The 20,316-nt window shown below is 50.6% G+C and overlaps 6 protein-coding genes across 6 annotated transcripts, besides 1 other annotated feature; 5 read left to right on the top strand and 1 right to left on the bottom strand.

Annotated features, from left to right (window-relative positions):
- Positions 1 to 1,089: 1,089 nt before the first annotated feature.
- Positions 1,090 to 3,913, top strand: NFIA_104780 (involucrin repeat protein; the record flags this gene model as incomplete). Its single annotated transcript, XM_001266886.1, has 3 exons — positions 1,090 to 1,251; positions 1,320 to 3,743; positions 3,803 to 3,913. The coding sequence occupies 3 exons, from the start codon at positions 1,090 to 1,092 to the stop codon at positions 3,911 to 3,913; spliced, it is 2,697 nt and encodes an 898-aa protein (XP_001266887.1).
- A 17-nt stretch (positions 3,914 to 3,930) lies between these two features.
- Positions 3,931 to 3,955: a microsatellite.
- Positions 3,956 to 4,340: 385 nt separating this feature from the next.
- NFIA_104770 (uncharacterized protein) lies at positions 4,341 to 5,804 on the top strand (the record flags this gene model as incomplete). The annotated part of the gene is made up of 1 exon (XM_001266885.1): positions 4,341 to 5,804. The coding sequence occupies one exon, from the start codon at positions 4,341 to 4,343 to the stop codon at positions 5,802 to 5,804; it is 1,464 nt and encodes a 487-aa protein (XP_001266886.1).
- A 626-nt stretch (positions 5,805 to 6,430) lies between these two features.
- On the bottom strand, positions 6,431 to 9,164 carry NFIA_104760 (F-box and WD domain protein; the record flags this gene model as incomplete). The annotated part of the gene is made up of 2 exons (XM_001266884.1): positions 6,431 to 8,832; positions 8,927 to 9,164. The coding sequence occupies 2 exons, from the start codon at positions 9,162 to 9,164 to the stop codon at positions 6,431 to 6,433; spliced, it is 2,640 nt and encodes an 879-aa protein (XP_001266885.1).
- Positions 9,165 to 11,696: 2,532 nt separating this feature from the next.
- NFIA_104750 (Rho family guanine nucleotide exchange factor CDC24) lies at positions 11,697 to 14,642 on the top strand (the record flags this gene model as incomplete). The annotated part of the gene is made up of 4 exons (XM_001266883.1): positions 11,697 to 12,671; positions 12,726 to 12,974; positions 13,054 to 13,240; positions 13,309 to 14,642. 4 exons carry the CDS (start codon positions 11,697 to 11,699, stop codon positions 14,640 to 14,642), a joined length of 2,745 nt encoding a protein of 914 aa, XP_001266884.1.
- Positions 14,643 to 16,613: 1,971 nt separating this feature from the next.
- Positions 16,614 to 18,388, top strand: NFIA_104740 (pyridoxal phosphate-dependent aminotransferase; the record flags this gene model as incomplete). Its single annotated transcript, XM_001266882.1, has 4 exons — positions 16,614 to 16,695; positions 16,825 to 17,300; positions 17,413 to 17,698; positions 17,769 to 18,388. The coding sequence occupies 4 exons, from the start codon at positions 16,614 to 16,616 to the stop codon at positions 18,386 to 18,388; spliced, it is 1,464 nt and encodes a 487-aa protein (XP_001266883.1).
- A 356-nt stretch (positions 18,389 to 18,744) lies between these two features.
- On the top strand, positions 18,745 to 20,007 carry NFIA_104730 (DUF4129 domain-containing protein; the record flags this gene model as incomplete). Its single annotated transcript, XM_001266881.1, has 1 exon — positions 18,745 to 20,007. One exon carries the CDS (start codon positions 18,745 to 18,747, stop codon positions 20,005 to 20,007), a length of 1,263 nt encoding a protein of 420 aa, XP_001266882.1.
- Positions 20,008 to 20,316: the final 309 nt, after the last annotated feature.

Below are 20,316 nucleotides of genomic sequence, written 5' to 3'. Positions count from 1 at the left end.
TCCGCCCATCAAAGATCCGAGAAATTATTATCAACTGTCAACTGAAGATGGACAGATTCCAGTTACTGTTGCATGAGTCCTATGCCCATCAGATGCAGGTCTTGCTTCCTTCGCTCTGGTCAACTTGAGACACCTATTCTGTGTGCATATCTCCAGTTGTGTTCAACGTACTCCTTCGCCGAGGAGATCACCTCATGTAGAAGACCTAGTCTAATCCTTCAAAGTTCAGGTAGCGATAGGCAATTCCACAGATCATTATGATCGTTGATATCGAATACTGTGGATCTGATCCTTTGCGGAATAAGCGAGCCTTCCTGCACCTAAGCAAAAGACGAAACCATTGGCCAGATACCTCATACCTTGATAAGTCTTGGATTTCAGGGGAACCATCTGGGGTTGAACCAGGGGTTGGTTAAGGAACCATATTTTCATGGGATCAGTGAATATTATCTAGTAGACCACTATCGAAACGAGATCGATCAGAATAGGGGAGATCATCTCATGCATTCCACAAGTCTAATTGGGGGTCCAGAATGCGAGAGGTCTTTGCGGATTCCATTTTCTTTTGTTACCTATCTAAGCACCTCCTAAGAAGCCAAGATGCAGAAAAACAACAAAGCATATGCATGTAGTTGCTACCAGTCATATCATTTCTCCAGGACTGAATTAGCTCATGCGACCGTTATTGTATTCTCAATCATGTCAAAAGTATTTTGATGAATGATGTTCCTGTGAATGCTGATCCATCATATTATGGTGTGTTGGCCTGTCCTTCAGGTAGCCTCATCCTCTTCTTCTAAGTTAGAATTTAGACTTGCTGATCTTCTTCGCTCCTCAATCCCCCCAAAATCATTTTTTCCTCCCACCTTATCCACTCTATTATCGTCTGAATAACTTGCCATTTACTCTGTTATATCTCTTCTCACACAAATCGCCATTCACTGACCTTGGTTGATGTGGAAGTAGCTGCTGCTTTATGATAATGATCCCTGTTTGGTGACGGCTCGTCCCTGAGACAATTCTCCACACCAATCCATTGCCGCATTCCACCGCGCGTTTCATCGGGATATCTCGTCTCTAGAACTCGAGATGAACGATCACGATCGCTTTAGCCAGTCATCCTATGGCGACCCGAGATACCTGTCGTCCGCCTCCTTCGAGGCCCCTCCGGCCCCTCCAGCCAAGGTTCTCATGAACGGCTACCGCGAGACCTTTGAGCCCCAATATGCGGAGAAATTGCGATACAATCCGGTGCGTTGAACTCTCACTCGGTGTCTCTCTCATATTGAACCATGCTTTTAACACATCTATTCTTATAGCTCAATCCGAGCCAGCCACGAAGTCCATCTTTGCTGAACGCCAACGACCCCGTCGCCATGTACCTACTCACCGAAACCGCTATGGGGGACAGCATGAATTATGAGATAATGTCGTTGGAGGAAGTTGAGGCTTTGAAGAAAGATTACTTCTTTCTGTCCAGTCGCCTAAACGCAGCCAAACGGAAATTAGCCCTGGAAATGAAACTGCGCGACGCGGCTCTGTCGCTTAGCAGATTAAACAACTCAACAAACCGTAGGGCTAGCGAAGAATACGACGCAGGGATCTCGCCGAAGTCTCGTCCCAGTCACAGAAATGGGTTCGGTGCTACGGACTCTGTGGACAAAACGGAGGAGGAACTGGCGGAGAGCACGCGAAAGTGCGAGGAGCTGGCAAATGAAATCTGGAACTTGGAACGCAAGGCGCAGCACGTACGCCAAAGATTATTGGAACACACAGCCGGTGTTCTACAGATGACGCATAAGGGGTTGAAGAAGAACCTGAGGAACGTTCCACATACCCCGGAGAGCCTCTCTAGCCACAACACCCGCGGCAGTATCGACGACTTTGACGACAGAAGCTTGTACAAGACGTCAGACAATCTTGATGGCCCAGCTGGTTCCGGTAGCCAAGAGATGATTGGGCTTGAAGTTATCGGTAATACCGAACGAAGGCTGGAAGCTTTGAGTGAGAACCTGCGCGACATGGTTTTAAGGCTGCAACCTGAGAGCGACTATGATGCGATTCCTCGAACTTCGGATGATGCGACATCAATCAATCCGACAGCGACAGTCGAAGCGCTCCTCGCTTACATTGAGCGTGGTTTGAATATAATAGCTGCAAAATCAGCTGAGACACCGCGCACCTTGGAGTCGGATCACGGTACGGAGAACCATTTAGTGGAAATCAACGCCCGACTACACCACATCGTGGGGCAATCTGGATTGTCTCGCTCGCAGGCTCTCTCTCCTCCCCCGGCGTCATCAGGGAATGGCCTACAAGCACATTTCGATTACCTGAATCTTGGTATTGATGACCTTCATAGCCAGATTGAGAAGCTCCTCGAACAGAAGAGCATCTTAACCACTCAAATTCAGCAACAGCGGGAATTGAACTCCAAATCGGACGCGGAACGAGATGCACACATAGCCGATCTGGTTGAGCAGATCGCTCATCTCCGGAAAGACCTCGAGCTGTCTGAGCAGGGGGCTCAGAGTGCAAAGGATGAACTCGACCTGGCAATCAAGCAACTCGAAGCTCTACGTCAGGAACTCAACGACCTTCAACAACACAAGAGCGTCGCGGAAGATCACGCGAGTGCTTTGGCATCCGAAAAAGAAGCTCGAGTGCATGCGGAGGCAGAGCTGTCACGCTTACAGACTGTCATCCAGGAACTTAAGCAGGGGAGGGACGATCAGACGGAAGCTGATGAAGCCCGTGTGCGGGCTGAGCACGAGGTCGCTCGTCTAGAATCCCATCTCGAACAGCTTCGATCCGAAAGCGCCTCTCAAACAGAGGAACTCACTGCCGCTCGCTTGAAGGCAGATAGTGAAGTCACACGTCTGCAGAGTGTGGTTGATCAACTTCGTCAGGAGGCCAACGCCAGAGCTGAGGAAGCTGTCGAGGCCCGGGACCGAGCCGAACAACAAGTACTGCAGCTGGAGCAGACGATGCAGCAAGTTCGCAACGATGCTGACGCACGGATCAAGGAAGCCTTAGATTCTCGTGTCGCTGCAGAAGAGAGTGCGACTCGGCTGCAGGCTGAATTGAGTGAAATGGTCAGCGAGGTCTCTCGGCTGCAAGACGCTATGGGAAAGCTTCGCGCCGACATGGAGTCGCGAGTCAGAGAAGCAGCTGAGGGACGCACAAACGCAGAACAGAGCGCGAGTCGTCTGCAGGCCGAATTGACAGAAATGGAAGGCGAAGTCGTCAGGGTACAAACGGAACTGACAATGGCCAAAGCGGAGCTCGATGGTGCGTACGGTAGCAGAGCCCAACGAGCAGCAGAGGTGGCCGCCAATCCAGCTATCCAAAAGGAACTTGATGCCTTGAACACTAGGAATCTTGAGCTTGCGGAGGAGCTCGCAGCCCTCAAAGCCGGAAAGCCTGGTAGCAGCGATCTGCAGCAGCGAGTGCAGATGCTGGAAAGGGAACTCCGGGAAACTATTGACGATTATGAAGTCATGACCAAGGCCAGCATCGAGTTCGAGAAAGAGCGTGAGCGGTACGAAGGCATGATTGATGGTCTACGTGACCGCTGCGAGCAATTGGAGACGCAGCTCAACGAGGAGCGAATCAATTGGATGGGTGTCAACAACGCAGTGGGACGAGATGGCACGTATGAGACCACTTCTACAATGGTCCTGAAGAATGAATTCAAAAAGATGATGCGTGACACTCGCATTGAGAACATGAAGATCCTCAAGGTTAGTTACAATGTCGTGGCCTTCCGTTGCCATTATTCCAGGCTAACCTATCTGTGCAGGCGGAACAAGAAGAACGAAGACGACTAGAGACTCAGATCCGGAATCTGAAGAAAGAACAAGCAGCAAGCACTGGCAAGTCGAGTCTCAGCCAAAGCGTCACGGCTTTATGATCATGATATCCTATAGATTTTCTTTTTTTTTTTTTTTTTTTTCGGTTACCCCAGCTTTGATGTCGACTATCAACTACTACAGCCAATACTTTCAATGTGCATATTATTCTGTAATTCCCTCCATGTACTATTTCGGAACTCTGCCCATATGTGTCTATATTTGTCTCCGCACATATCACAACGAAGCTGACAATGTATCATCAATCGTCTTGCTTTCTCTCGCTTTCCGTTCTTGGATGCTGCATCCGTATTCCTGCTCCTGCCTTGTGACGAAGGTGCGGAAGGTGCACAGGGCCACAAGAAGTTTGTTGGCGAAGATTGCATCCCACACTCCCGAGCCTCGAAAGCACTTGGTACACCGTCTTCTGCAGTCTTACTGAGCATCCATTGTTACTCTTTCGTTCATGACTCCTGATTGTCATTGAACATGTCACTCCGATGTCGTTCTGTCTCCAGCGAGTCTGTGTCCTCCGATCGACGGTCATCTCTTAATGGACGAAATACATATCATGGAAATGTCCGAAACACGAATACAGGTCTATCTGTGCCATTGACCAGTGACGAAAGCTCCATCTACAATGCTGCCAGAGCGGGTTCCGTCGACGACCGTTATTCATTGACCCGTAGCACTGATAATCCCATGGACGAAATCTTAGACAGTGGGATGGCACCGAATATGGCCATGTTCATTCCTTTAGCCCATGAAGCACATGCTTCTCACGCTCTCTATCTCTCAAAAGAGCAGATGATCAAAGGCCCAGTGTGGGACTCGCATCCATTATCAGACACCTGCGTCGCAGCGACCGCGAGCTGTGACGAGAAATCTGAACTTGTTTTGTCTGACGTTTCATTGAAGAAGCACTCTCGTGATAAGTCTCGTCATCGTAAAGTGGCCAGTCTCAATGACCTAGACAATGTTCAACGAGTTCCTAAATGGCCAGGACGTAAAGGGTCGCCAGCGCGTCCTGCTATTCCGCGATTCCCTCCACCATATAGATCACCCACACCTCCGGGCCTTCCATCTTTCGGAAGTCCTGAAGCGATATCCTACTCTACCCAGTTTTTCGTTCAGTCCTTTGTTCGCGAGGGACATATCCAACAGAGAACTCCACCAACCACAGGTCCACTCACTTCGAATGGTGGAGGCGTGGCGTCCTATGGGGAAACCTTGCGCAGGTTCTTCGGATTCTCTTCAGCTGCCCCTCCTCGGCCTACTAGACAGTCGATTCCCGTTGCAAGGGCCGGAGATGGTACGGCAGTGCTAGGACGCTTTCCCTATCGGCATAGCGCCCATGGTACAAGCTTGGTCAGACGACTCGACGACCATCCTTTCCACCGGAGAGCGCTTCCTGCGGCCGATTGGGAGACTGTCGAGGAGGAAAGCGACTCTAACCGTCCGAATGAATATGGTACGAGGTTCGTGAAGTCCACAAGCTTAGCGCAAGCCGAAGCATCAGTGCCAACTTCGCGTCCCGCTGAAGAGAATCGTCGTTTCAATTCTTCCAGTGTCACGCCAGCAATACCTAAACCGACCGTGACTGGACGATCTCGAAACACAGGACCTGCTACGGTGTCCCGGGCGAAAAACCTCATTCCTAGACGGACTAGCATCTCCCAACCACAGCATGGTCGTACTTCACTGAGTGGCAATGAGCCCCAGCAACAGAGTTCGGATCGAATTGGCGAGCCTCGTCGATCTGTCGACATGACTGGAACAGTCCACTGGTCAGCAGACCCTTTGTTGCAGTTTCTACAGATCAGGGCGCTTTCTCTCTGCTGTTGCCTCCCAGGCTTCGACGAACAGGACGACATCATATACGCACAATCTTCGAACGATACGTACACCACTGCAAGGAGCTCGCCTGGCAATGGGATCAACTGTCGAGTATAGTATTATCCGTCAAGCGACTTCTACGGACCTGAGCACGCAGAATCTCGGTCTGTCAAATTGGGCAATCACGCAGGTAGATCCTTTTCTGGACGCCCGGGTTGGCATTGTTATATCACTAGAAAGACACGGAGAGCCTTGGGACAATCAACCTCATCAGAACCTGTCGCTAGTCATAAATTGTACTCGGCTCCCTTGGGTGTTGCATTACGAACAAACACCAAGCCTTGTAACTGTATCATTATTTCTTTCATTATGATTGGAAAGAGAACCAATAAAGACATCCAAATGGCTAAGTCATATACCAGGCAACTCCGCTGCTCACATGCAAATATGCTTGGACATAGAAAACGTAAGGGATAATATGCGTGTGCTGTGGTGGGAAAAAAATATGGAAAGTAGGAGAAGGCTTGGAAGGAAAGGCAATGAACCCGAGATGCAGAGGTCCAAAAGGAAAAGACCAAATGTGCCGCAAGTAGCTAAAGAATTATCGGGCATAGAGAAGAATGAGTGGCATAGATGCACAGAAAGTGAAGTGGTCATGCTAATAAGGACAGAGAAAGAATTATGTGACGAGAAAAGGCCCGAGAGAAAGCGCACTCGAACCGGGAACGAAGTTCGATAAAGTATTATAGACCGGTAAAGAATTGGCACGCTTCATTGAGTTCTTCGTCATCGCCGACAAAGTCCCATCCCACGATCCTGGGATCCTGGCTGGCGCAGATGATCTTGCGAGCGTCGAACTGTAGTTTGAAGATCCTCGACGTGGGGTGGCCACCTTGCGGGTTCAGAGCTCGGTTCACGCGGACATGGTGGTGGTGGTGCGGCGGTACGGGGTTTGGAATGGGCTGCGCGTTCTGCATATGATGTTGGGCCTGGATCAACAGTGCCGGATTCGCAGCGTGCCCTACTTGAGCGTTGGCGTTGCCCGTGTTCCAGGAGTTCCAGAGAGCATTTTGTTGACCAGGCGCAGGATGAGTGATAGGAGCCTGATGATGAATTTGGTTGATGGGGGGGAGATGCTGCGTGGAAGGTGCTTGTCCAGGGGGAGGCACAGCAGCTTGCCCCTGAGGCAAAGGCGGACCCTGATTCTGCGGGACTCGCGGGGGAGGAACCATTGTCCGCGAAGAGGACGGCTGCGCCTGTGAAGCGTTGTCGACGGCGTCGGCCTGCCGTAATCGCTGGCTTATGACCCATCGGCCCTCTTTGTCTTTTTTCCAGATTATGATTGATTCGTCGTACGACCCCGAAACGATCCGACCCCATTGACTGCCACCTCCGCCTGGAGGTATTTTGGCACCCAGGGCCTTGATGTCCCGAGGGTTCCGCGAGCCCGCAGTGTTTTGATGATAGCCGGCGCGTCTGAGGGCACTAGGACCCAAGTCCACCCCTTCACCGGAGCGTTGAGCGTCCCAGAACTCATTTTCGATTGCCAGAGCCTCAAGTCTCATGGCTTCCTCGGCGCCCGGTGGATCACCGAAGCCAGCCTGGACGGTCCTTACCAAGTTGGCATGTCCATGTAAACAAGCGACCTCTGCGCCAGAGGCATGATCAAAAATTCGGACCGTATCGTCATTGCTTCCGCTGATAATACGTCGATTGTCGAATTGCACGCACGCAATGCCTTTTTCATGACCCGGCAGAGTCTTCTTGCATGCACCGCTGTGGATGTCCCAAATCTTGATGAGACGGTCCCCCGACGCAGAAACGATCTCATCGTCGTTCATCTGTATCGCATTAACCGCTGCCCCGTGTCCGTCCAACGTCATCAAAAGAGAGTAAGGCCTCAAGCTTCTGATGTGGTTTTTGGCAAGCTCTGCTTCTAAAACGGGAGATGGGATTTCGCTGGTGTCGATAATATAAGACGGATACGTAACTCCGACTCCTTGACGAACGCTGGGATAATCTTTGTCCAGTGGTGTAAGTTCTCGTCGATTCCAGATCTTGATGAGTTTATCCTTAGAGCAGGTAACAAGATAGCGCTCGTCGAATCTGAGGTTCAGGACGGAGTCATCGTGGGCGGACGTGATTTCATGGATTTTCTCACCGGTAGAGAATCGCCAAATTATGACATTTTTGTCGCTACTGCCCGATATTATGACATCTTCCGACGGCCGCGGGTCAAACTGCAGGCATAGGACCGACTTTGTGTGACCGACAAGGGGACGATACCAAAGCCTCTTGGTCTCCAAATCCCAAACGCGAACAGTCCGATCTCGGCTGCCGCTGACGAGCCACCTCCCTATAAACTGAATTGCATACACACACTCCAGATGAGCCTCTTCTGGGTGGGCCGGATGCGGGAGTTGGAAGTTAGTGAATCGGCCTTTCGCCCAGTTTTCTTCCAAGCGTCTTCGTTGTTTGTAGAGGTGTGGCCAGTTAATTCGCACGGCGCCATTAGGCATTCGAATCATGATTTGAGACTTTGGGGAAGTGGACAGCGGCTGACCGTTCGATTCGGGTAAATCGACAGCTCGGGAATCACATCTGTTACTGGGAGACAGCGGCGAAGATCTCGAGGCTGCCGACACGGCACGGTCCTTCACAACATCACTCATCTGGTGGTCTCCCTCATTATCCGCTTCCACGGGCGCTCCGAGATCCCGTGCTGGCGCGTCATCCGATACTGTTTCTGTAGCACGCGAGTCCAGCCAACCCTGAGGGACTCTTTTCTTATTTTTCGGCTCTCCAACATCCGAATCTTCATGTCTCGACCGTGATTTGCGACTCTGCGGCGAGGATAGCGCGGAGTGCTTCTGTTCGAATGTGCGGATGGCGTCGATGTCGACGCGCCAGCCTTCGCTGATGTATAGATCTCTCCATAGTCGAGTGTCACAGATACGGCTGCGCCACGCGCGGGATGCTAATGAGGCCGTCAAAAGGGTCTTGGGGTCAAGGTAGGAGAAAATCTCGGATGTGATTTCTGGCGGTAGCTTGAGAACAGGGTCCATGTGCAACAGAGGGGCGAGTCGATCGACGACCGAGGCAATAGTAGAGGTTCGTAGGGTCCGGAGCAAGTTATAAGCGAATTCTGCACAGCCAAGAAGATAATCCATCAGTCTCCATGGTTACAGCAATGGCTTTCACCGGACGGGTTTCCAGTTCTGGCCGCACGCCTTACTCACCAGCTTTGTCCGCTTCTCGGAGTGCAAGGAGCCAATCGGGAAGGGACATCACATCGCCTGAAGACGGTTTCAAGCAATCATTGTCCGACTGGCTTTTTGTCTCGTCAGCATAACCTTCATCAAGCTTGAAGCCTGCTGGAGACAATGATGGGGCGGTGAAATCGGAGGAGCAACTGGAGTCCCGGAGCCGCATGAGACGAGGAATTGCAGCTTCCGCCGCAGCGGGCTCTTGCTCCATGTGAAAAATTTTCGTCCGATAACAGTCGTGTGGTCGGATTATTGTCTCTATAATGAATCTTCGTCGTTCAGTATGAGCTTGGTTGACATGGGTGAGGATGTAATCGCGGCGGCCACTGCCTGTCAATAGATAAAGCTAGGACGTTTCCGTTGATCGTACAGTCAGGGGATATGATAATTGATCAGAACAGTGGATCATGCCAATCAAGACTGAACTTGAAGATTGATAGAATGGTCTTCAATGGATCGGACCTTTACAGTATTGCCGTGATGGCAGCCAGATGGCTTGGCCGGAGGGGAAGTTGTTTGTCGATTATGTCAAGCTGAGAGCGGTATATCATGTCAGAATACACGCATATACGTGTATCCAATGATTCCAATCCCATCGATTTGAAGGTCGAGTATTTAGAATTGCAATCTATAATGAGTTTCTTGGAATTCTATCTACGTGGTAGTCATTGCTTTCTAGCTCGTTTTCCATTTCATTTTCTGGTAGGAGTTTGACCGTTCATCCTACAGCGAAAGAAGCACCGGCACTCCGGGAGGTGCTGTCTCTCTGTAAGGGACAATACGGCCATATCATGGATACCTGATGCCACACCGTACGGAGAGCTGTGACCGAACAATTTGAACCCATTCCTTGAAGAGAACAATGCCTTCCTTACTTTCGAAGAAAATATCAAGTCTTTGGAATAACCAGAAAGATACTAATTATTCCAGCCCAATTTGAATCTGAGTGGAAAGAAGTACCGTGCGGCATTTCTGGTATCAGATAGATAGATACAGCAGCAAGGACTCCCACCCTCCTTGACTCTTGAGGTCAAGAGACCAGATTCGTCACGGCTGCTTACTGTCTATCAACAACGAATGCTGTGGACCTACTTGGAACCGGGAGAAGAATATGTATCATGCAAGTGCCCAGTCTCTCTCCCTTTCGCTGCACTAGATACTCCATCAGTTGATAGAGTTGAGAGCCGAAACACTGACTGATTGAGGTCTCCACTTCCCAGGCCCGCCGTCCAATTGAGTAATGGATATCAGAGTCTATTAGATTAGATCAAAGGCTCCATTGTTATTGATGTGTTTTGGATTTTGATGTTCTGAATCACCTGTCACTCGAGAGTTTAGGTGAATACTAGGTGGATAGATAGATAGATAGTCAGACGTAGGACTTCAGGACAACATGATGTAGTGTGACCCTGACTGCCAAGGAGCTGACAAAAGAGAACAGAAGGACATTTGTCAAATTTAAGCCTACTATAAAATAAGTTGAATGCAGGAGGTATTAAAAAAATTAGGTGGAAGAGATTCCGTCTAAAAGTTTATAACCCCTGCCTCCTATGCAGTTCTTACATTTACTAGAGAGGTATGTCTGCATCATATCATCAGGATTATATACCTCTGTAAAGTCCGTGAGATTTGTAACAGAATCATTATGCTTCTTTCTTGTCCTTAGTTATAAGCTTTAGATGATCTCTTCTTCCTTCAGGATCCTCTCTCTCTTCCCTATTTTATGACCTTATTATCACAAACTAAGAAAGAAAGTTCTGTAAGACTCTCTTTTGCTGATACTAGCTATTCAGAGTCTGCTTCTCCCCACCTCTCCACAGCTACTTTAAATACTTCGGTACTCCGTATTGCCTACAGTACTACTGCTTCTATAACTAGATATACATAGCACTAACGCGCGCTACCCTGCTTCAGTAACTAAGCAATCCATTGGCCTGGATTCTTGCGAGGTCTGTCCCTGGCGCTCTGTTACTCATCATCTTTCTTCTCCTTCTTCCACCCCTCCTATCTGTTCTCTGCTCAAAAGAGTCTGCTCTCTTGTCGTCTTCCTTCTATCATATTTTTATCCTGGCTTCTGGTGCAGTGGTACCACATCAGATATCCATCCCCTCCTTCGTCTCCCCTCCCTTTTGCCGTGGGAACGCCTCCTTAGTTCTTGGGCTTCTTGAGAACGCCCGCAGCGGCAAACCCCACACCCACCCTTCTTTTAATTTCTCAGTACAGAAGATCCCTCCTGAGAATTTCCGATACTATTGATACCTGGAGCTGTTCGCAGCAAGGGTCGGGGAATTTACCAAAATAAATCAAGGAAGATAAGGAAGCACAGGAAAAAGAGGAGTCCTGCAAATTCTGTGCGTTGAGAAAGGACGCGAGTGTATTAATACTTCTTTCTTGGTCCCATTTTAACATCTTCTCCCAGAGTTAGTTAGGGCGCGGGAAAGCTTCGTCGTTTGGCTCGACCCAAAGGGATAGTTATTAGTTAACTATCTATCTACGGAGTACCTATCTCCACTCCCCTTCCTGACAACCACCTACCTACCTTAACCTCTCTGCTCGCTCGCACCCGTCCATCCCTCATCAGTCCACCGGCTCGAAAAACTCGTGATCCATGATCGACAGTATTCCCTTTGACCGACGATTTTCATCTCTTTCGACCTCCTTCCTTCGGTCTGCTGCGCGGATCTGATTCGACTCACACTTTGGTTTTCCGTGCCACTACGACTTCGAGTGGCCGGCAGCTGAGATGATGGAGCCCGTGGTATCAAACGGCGGTCCTGTCGCCGAGGACAATATCATCAACCGTCGCGGTGGTGAATCGATCTATCAGAGCTGTGTAAACCTCAAAAAACGGCTGGCTGAGGTACCGAACTTCGAACCCCACTTGCGAGAGATGGAGGAGGAGGACGAGAAGCTGGGCAACACCGACCCTGTCGCATCGCTCTGGAATTGCCTTCGGAATGGATACCCCTTGTTGACCATCTACAATGCCTCTGATCCTCCCGAGCTCCTCGAGATCGATCCCTCCAAGGTTCCCGAGGCGAAACGTCCCAAAGCCGCCACCTTCAAGTTCCTACAGGCGTCGCTGCAGGAGCTGGCCTTTCCCCAGCAGGACTGCTTCTTGATCACCGATCTATATGGCGACAGTACGACTGGCTTTATCAAGGTGATCAAGATGGTGAATCGCGTTTTGGATATACTGGAGATGCAGGGCCAGTTGAAGCGGTCTTTGGATTCCACAACTTCGGTTCCAGCGAAAGGAGCGGTGAAGCTCACCAAGAGGGAGTTCATTCTCAAGGAGTTACTGGAGACAGAACGCGACTACGTCCACCACCTACAGAATCTGCAGGCTCTCAAGAAGGAGCTAGAGGAGACAGGGGCTCTGACTGGAGATGCTAGCCACCAGATCTTTCTCAACTTGAACAATCTCCTTGATTTCGCGCAACGGTTTCTAATTAGGATGGAGCAACATTACGCCCTACCTGAGGATAAGCAAAACTGGGGTGAGCTGTTCATTCACCACGAGGAAGCTTTTCGACAATATGAGCCATTCATCTCGAATCAAATGCGCTGTGATGAAGCCTGTCTCAAAGAGTGGGACAAGATTCGGTCAGCACCGCGGCCGCTCGACCTTCAGCAGATGGTCGCTCAGCCTGCAACTCTGAACAGTTTCTTTGTCAAGCCTTTTCAGCGCATGACAAAGTACCCCCTGATGCTTATGGTGTGTTGACTTCCGATCTGATGTGTGTGCACCGTCATTAACCACCGGTTACAGGAACTGCGCAAACAAACCGAGGATCCCGATCTCCAAGCTGATATCACGAAAGCTATTGACACCATCCAGTCTGTTCTCGACTCTGCAAACGACGCGATCGACAAGGAGCACCTAGCGTCGGCCTTTCTCGATTTAGATGAACGAGTAGACGACTGGAAGGCTCTGAAGATCGACTCGTTCGGCGAATTGCTCCGCTTTGGCACATTCACTGTCTTGAAAGGCGACACCGGCAAGGATTCTGAAAGAGAGGTTTGTACCTGTTTTGCGAATCATCCCGTTATTTGACAAGCAAGCGCTGGTCATGCTAACCAGAATGCGTCCGATCTAGTATCACATTTATCTCTTCGAACGGATATTACTCTGCTGCAAGGATATCAACCCAAACAAACAGAAAACGAAGTTGATGGTGAGCAAGGATAAGCCGGCCACAACTATCAAGGGCAAGCCACGTCTGCAGCTGAAAGGTCGCATCTACATGGCCAATGTGACGGATATCGTTTGCCTTCAAAAGCCAGGTATGAGCGTTCTCCCTACCCTTGGACATATGCCCACCACAGTTCTAACAGGCAGTCCCTCCCCGCAGGATCCTATCGGATTCAGATCTTTTGGAAGGGCGATCCTGGAGTTGTGGACAATTTCATCATTCGCTTCCAGAATGAGGACGTAATGCGCAAATGGTACAAGGAGATTGACGCGCAGCGAGCGATTCAAGCGGAGCAACGCAGCGCCCGAAACACGGGTACCTCCGAAACGGAATTCATGTACATGAAGGGCATTGCGAACATACCGAATCCTTATCAGCAAGAGTACGACGCTGAAGAGCAGGGCACCAAGGAGGCAGCGTTCTTCTCCGAGTTCCCAATGAGCCGTAATGCGTCCAGCACGAGTCTTCGAACCCGGTCCGCAACAGGAGGAAGCGGGAGCTCTGGACCTCCGCTGTCGTCCGGCCGGCAACCTCGCTTCCCGCCTGACCCTAGTCTGTCTGTCCACACGCAGTTCACGCCCGGTAGCATGTCACCTGCAGAGAGGAATATGAACTCGTACTTCTCCCCTGTCGCCGAGACACCGTCGACCAGATCGAGTTCCCAGTCCACTGGCTACTCGTATGGGCGCCAGGGCACACCGTCGAACAACTGGAATGAGGAGCCTAATCGCTACACCGCTCCTGCACTGTCTCGTGGCGTATCCAGAGATGGTACCAACTTCTTCAACAACGCGCCCAATAGCCGGGGTACTCGGCCTTCCCTTCCGCCTTTGGCAGGACAGGCCAATGCGAACGGCATGGCGCAAAGAATGCGTTCCGCTAGCAGCCCGGACATTCATCATCACAACTCTGAATCGCGTCGGTATATGGGAGCCCACACGATGCAGACCGTGGACAACGTCCCGGTACCACCCATTCCTGCTCATATGGCCAGTATGAAGGCGCCAGTGAACAGAAGCCAGAACAATTCGCCTACCGGTATGAATCTTCCGATTCGCAACGGCCACAGCCAGCAAGCCTCTACCCATTTCCACGAGCCTCAATATTCAGAGTCTCGAGCCACTGGGCCCGCATCCGATCAACCGACGTCTCCACTGAGCCGCGAGCCCGACGAAGAGCCTCTCATGCCGACCCAGCTCAAAGCCAAGGTCAACTTTGATGACAATTACGTGACCTTGGTCATCGCCAGTAACATCATGTTCCGATCGCTCACTGATCGGGTGGATGCCAAACTGGCCCGGTTCACCAATCGATCCATCGGCAATAAGTCGGTTAGGTTGCGCTACCGGGACGAGGACGGAGACTTTGTTACGATTGACAGCGACGAGGCTGTCCAGCTAGCCTTCATGGAATGGCGCGAGCAGCATCGGGATATGCTTGCGAAGGGCCAAGTAGGGGAGATACAACTCTACTGCCAAGTGGTTGAGAATTAGACTCGATAGAGCTAGAGCATTGGACTGCTCTGCACATGTTTGTTTTCGCCTTTTTTTGCTTGTTTTTTTCTCGAACCGTCCTTTGCCTGTCTTCCATTGATGTGGGGGAAATTGGCAGCAGGACGGATTATATCCCCTGGATTTCTCGGCCTTCCATTGTCTCACTGGATTTCCCAGCTCATCCCCCAACTGGATTGGCTTGAGACTGTCAAGTTGTCAATCTTGAAACTTGCAGGTAAAGTGGGAATTAACTACTCCGTTGCATTGGCCCTGTGTTGATCACAATGAAGAGCGATATTTACCCATCTACTCCCGATGCTCAACCATATCTGCCCCTGATTTTATCCATGGGGGTACTCTCCCCGGGTCGAGGAGATCTTGATCATGACTTGTTCTATCTTTTTGCCACGTCCATGAACCATGACTGCATGATGTATGTTATACCGCTGTGTTTCTTCGTTTTCCTCTTTTGAGCAGACAGTTTCTTCCAGGTCATCGAGAGACAAGATGTACAGTGGATTTCGTTTTAGGGGCTGGTTCTTTGTCTTTTCTTTCGACTCACATTTTCCATTGAGCAGAAGCGGCACATTTGCATTGTAGTCTGGCTTTTTCCGTTCTTTTTTTTTTTTCTCGAGTAAGGAGGTTTAATGGAAAAGTCTAGTAACTATCCAATACTACCAAGTCCCTCGTAATTGTAGCAATTGTCAAAGATCTAGATAGTGATATACTATGTATCCATCACAGCCGCTTGGATATTATACATTATTCTGTAGATACTCAAGCTTCAGCATCGTCATTCAGCAGATTCTTACAGAGTACCCCTGGACAACTGTATGAGAATAAAGAGATGAGAATTGTGGATCCGTATGGAGCCTGGACGCTATCAATTTAGCCTGAGGGAAATAGAAGCTAGTCTCCCACCTTTTCTCCATCGTCGACCAAGACTCCAAATGCGCAACCACAACGATCATGCCGCACCTTGGGAGTCGATTTGATTTGGGTACGCGTTCTTTCTGTAAGGATGCCAGAGCTATCAGTTATCATCTACACAGTACAGTAGATACATAATCCTATTCTCAGCAGCCCGCATGAACAGTGCAGCGACGCGGGCCATCATCCAGAATCCCCATTTTGCAATGGGGCAGGCGGCTGCTTAGCTGATAAGGTCGGGTAGAATCCGAACTGTTCGTGTGGCGCCCAACCGTTTCCAGACTCGTCAATTGGGATTGAAGATCGGGCTGGACTGCCTGATCAGCCTTGAAGGAACGGCGGTCTGTTGCTGTATGAGGCATTTTCTGTGTCTCTGTCATCTAGTCTTGTTCTTTTTAGAGGGTTGATGCTGGCTGGCATGTGTTCACTTCGTAATGGACAATGTCTTTAGCAAACGAAGCTGATTCTCCTTGGATCGCTTGAGAGAGCTGAATCTTCATCTGTGTCCATGTCTGAGAGGATAAAGGTCTTTTATAGATGCGGAAAGCGAGACCAGCGGGGGAATGAGCCGGGGATATTCTGCTTCAGCGCAGGAGGCCTAATTTAGTGATATAGAGTGATGCCTATTGTCGCCTTTTCGAAAGAGAGTCTGGTTGACTAGACGGCGTGAAGTATCTACGAGGCATCCATCCTATCTAAACTCTGGCTGATGGATCATAGCTCCGTAATATGGTTCCGCTGGCAGTCTCCGATTTAGTAGGAGGAGAAACTTGGAGTAGAGCGGGGTTTCTCTTATCCCAGTTTTTTTGTCACTCTTTCTGCCTTTCTTCTTGCAAGTTATTACTAAATATAATTGATCCTCTGCTCTATGAAGGAGTAGGAAGCTTGCTATCAACAATACACAAGCATCGTCACCTTTGGTTCATGAACACCCTTGTGTCCTCTACGAAATCATTAGAGCGGCGCCAAGAAGGATCTACATTCCTCGCATATATACATACTGCCACATCAGGACAGGACTACTGATACTAGTCTACGAAAATGTCGTTTTCTGGACGTCGCTTGAGCATTCTGCGTCCTTCTAACCGGCGGTTCTCCCTTGGAAAGGAACTGTCCGAGAATGGTGCGTGTCTCATATGTATACTTGCGGCTTCGTCTTGAGGAAATTACCTAGACGCTGAAGGCGTTACCGACTTTGTCCCCACAAGCTTCCTACAATGAACAACTGCGCTGACAAGCTGGACCTCTGCAGAACTTCGTTCGGAAACTCATCGTCAGTTCAGAGCTGCCCACGAGGGTCACCGTCCCCACGCCGGTCTCGATGCTTCCCGTGCCTCGACGGGTGTCGTCTGGTGTACAGAACGTGCAGTAGAACACGGGTACGCAGAGGATCCTTCGGGATGGGCGAACCTGGGTCAGGGCGCCCCCGAAGCCGACGACGAGATCGAGGGAAGCTTTCCCCGACCTACCAGTATCCCCATCACATCCGCTGCCCGCGAATACGGTCCTACCGCTGGTATAAAGCCGCTGCGCGCGGCAGTTGCCAAACTATACAATGAGCATTACCGTCAAGGAAAGGAAAGCCAGTATACCTGGGAGAATGTCTGCATTGTCCCGGGTGGTCGAGCGGGACTGATTCGAATTGCGGCCATTCTGGGCAATTCGTACCTGTCTTTCCCTATTCCCGATTACTCTGCCTACTCGGAGATGTTGACGCTATTCAAGAATGTGAGTATTCTATATGCATCGCATTGCCAGGCAGTCTTGGGCCCTTTGGGCGCCTCCTGCACTTTGGAGCTGTCGGTCGAGTACGGTTACTCACGTGTATGCTTCTACATAGATCGCACCTATTCCCATTCCTCTCGCCGAAGAAGACCACTACCATATCCATCCCAACAAGATTGCGGAGGAGATTGCTCGCGGAACTTCTGTCCTCTTGACGTCGAACCCCCGTAACCCTACTGGACACTTTGTCTCGAATGACGAGCTTGCCCAGATCCAGGACATTTGCAGAGATCGCGCAACGCTCATTCTCGATGAATTCTACGGTGGCTACAACTACACCACTGACTGTGATGGCTCGACAATCAGCGGTGCCGCCAACGTCGTCGATGTCAATCAAGATGGTTCGTCAACCTCTGCCCTTCCTTTCGTAAATCAGAACAATCAAGAGAGATGGGAGGCTAATTCTGACAGATGTTCTTCTGATCGACGGTCTCACCAAACGTTTCCGTCTCCCCGGCTGGCGTATCGCCTGGATCGTCGGTCCCAAGGAGTTCATTGACGCATTGGGTTCCGCCGGCTCCTACCTCGACGGTGGTGCCAATGTGCCATTCCAGGAGGCCGCTATCCCTATGCTCGAGCCTTCCCTCGTGCGCGCGGAAATGAAGGCGCTGCAGCGGCACTTCAGGGAGAAGCGTGACTATGTCCTAAAGCGACTGCACGAGATTGGTTTCCGCGTCAAAGATGTGCCCCAGGCCACCTTCTACATTTGGCTCGACCTGACGTCCCTCGAACCACCTCTTCCCAAGGAGGCCAATATTTCCGACGGACTGAACTTCTTCAATGCCCTTCTGACTGAGAAGGTCATTGTGGTCCCTGGTATCTTCTTCGATTTGAACCCGGCAAAGAGAAGAGATCTGTTCGACAGTCCTTGCCACCATTTCGTTCGCTTGAGTTATGGACCAAAGATGGATGTCCTCAAGATGGGTCTGGACGGCATCGAGAGGGTGATCCGTCGTGCTCGTGGAGAAGCCGTTGAGCTTCGGCCTCAGATTGATACTCAGTGGGAGGATGAGGTTGCCGTGTCGGATTAAGCGGTTACATCGATTACCTGTCACGCTCGTTGTTCTTGTCGCTTCCTCGTTCACACACGTAGAACATTGTTACAGAAGCGTCCGATACGAATTTGGATAAACCGGCATAGATAGATATCACGTTGCGGACTATGGCACTCTAGCTGAAACGGAGTATCGAGTAATAATCCATTGGATCCACTATGTTCCTGTGCAACCAAGTACTCCGTACTGTCCTCTTCTCCTATTTAATATCACGTGATCTTGAGGTGGGATCACGACGGTGGATGATCTTCATTCAATCTTCCATCACCCATGTCCTCGAACTTTTGAGATTCAATGAGGGCGAGAGCTGCGCAGCGCAGTACTCTGCGCCCATGACTATGGTCCTGAACTTGTACCGCGTCCTCAACTATGCTGCCTTCACTTTCTTTTCCGTGCTCCTAGTCTGCCTAATAATCCTCACACCCGCCGACGCGATCTACCAATGCTATAAAACGCACCGGCTCATCAACATTTTCTTCATCACCGGTGCGTATGTGGCCACATTTATTCTTGCAGCGCTCATATATGCGACACGGATCTACACGAATCGTACCGTCCTATCTGCCATCCCCAAAGCATGGATTCCCGTCGAGAAGGAAGATGTCGGGAAGAGCGTCCGCCGGCTAGTAGTGGAGGGACTCGCCCGCAGCGCGATCATCGCCTTTCAGGCGCGACCGAGAGATATAGCGGCAGACGGGGACAAATTCGCTGACTATCCAATGCTTGTGGTGGATCGCGACCAGCCGCCCTGGGGTAAGGTCGAACATCCAGGATGGTCGTCTCCTTCGTCGCCTGATCTACCGGACCTGCCGTATCGCGCTGTGGTGCAGGAACTACCGCATCTGATCGAAGCCAAGGCGGTTTCCCTTGCGCCTCCGGATCCCTTTCTATCGGCTGCCGCCCATCATCGGTTCGATCCCTCCCTCTCCGATCATGGACAGTCAGTTCCGGATACGCGAGTTGTGGAAGTACTACGGAGACCTGCGTCGATGGGATTGCGGGAGTATATCCAGCATCTTACGGCATTGAACCTGGTCAATCCCCCAGAAATCGGTGCGGAGTTTCTGGCTCACTACGAACGGGCCCGGTTTTCGTCTCGCGAGCTCCACGAGGATGAATTCAGGGAGCTGATGCACGTCTTTGCGGACGTCTTGCGGGGGATGACATACCTGGATGCTCGGATACTGGATGACATCCGAGGAGGAAGCTCTCGCGGTGACAGCGAGTCCCTGATTGGACCCTCCGATGAAGAAGGCGAGACGGATACCGTGGAGTTTTTGGATGATAGCGACGCGCTGTCTCTTCGCCGTAGCAATAGCTTGCAGCCTTCGGTCGCCTCGTCGACCTGGGAGAGCCGATCGGTGCATACTGCGCCTACGGCGCAGAGTCGTGGATCGCCGGTCGCATCCAGACATCACGATCGGTATCGCACATTGGCCCCTCCCCGCACGCCGTCGACCCGATCGCTCAGACGCATGCAATCGAATGTCTCTGGCAGTTCATCAGGGGGCAGTGTTATTCGCTTGGTAGATCCCCGCGGGCCGTCGGATCTGCCTTATGCTTACAATTTGGATACTACAAATAGTAGATCATGAGATGTTTTGGTTACAAGAAACTAAGTGCCTAAATTCTGGTCTTGATTCCCTTAAAGGTAGCCAATGCTGCTGATTCTCTACACATTCTCTGGCCGTGGTATGTACATAGCGGTGACGTAAGCCAATCGGAGATGCGGCACAGCTTGGTCATTCGTACTCCGTACCTGAGAATGAGACACTATGTACGTAGTTTCCACTTGCCGGTCTTTTTTCCGTTCTTGGCACAAGAGCAACGTAATCTTGATAAGATCTGATAAAAATCCAGATCAAATCATCCGAAACAATTGCTTTGTCGCATGCGACCTGCGC

This window comes from Aspergillus fischeri, genomic scaffold (assembly GCF_000149645.3).
Source record: "Aspergillus fischeri NRRL 181 1099437636245 genomic scaffold, whole genome shotgun sequence".
In the NCBI taxonomy this organism is placed as follows: Eukaryota; Fungi; Ascomycota; class Eurotiomycetes; order Eurotiales; family Aspergillaceae; genus Aspergillus; species Aspergillus fischeri.
The sequence above is the reverse complement of the archived record's forward strand: the minus strand, read 5'-3'. Positions and strand labels throughout refer to the sequence as shown.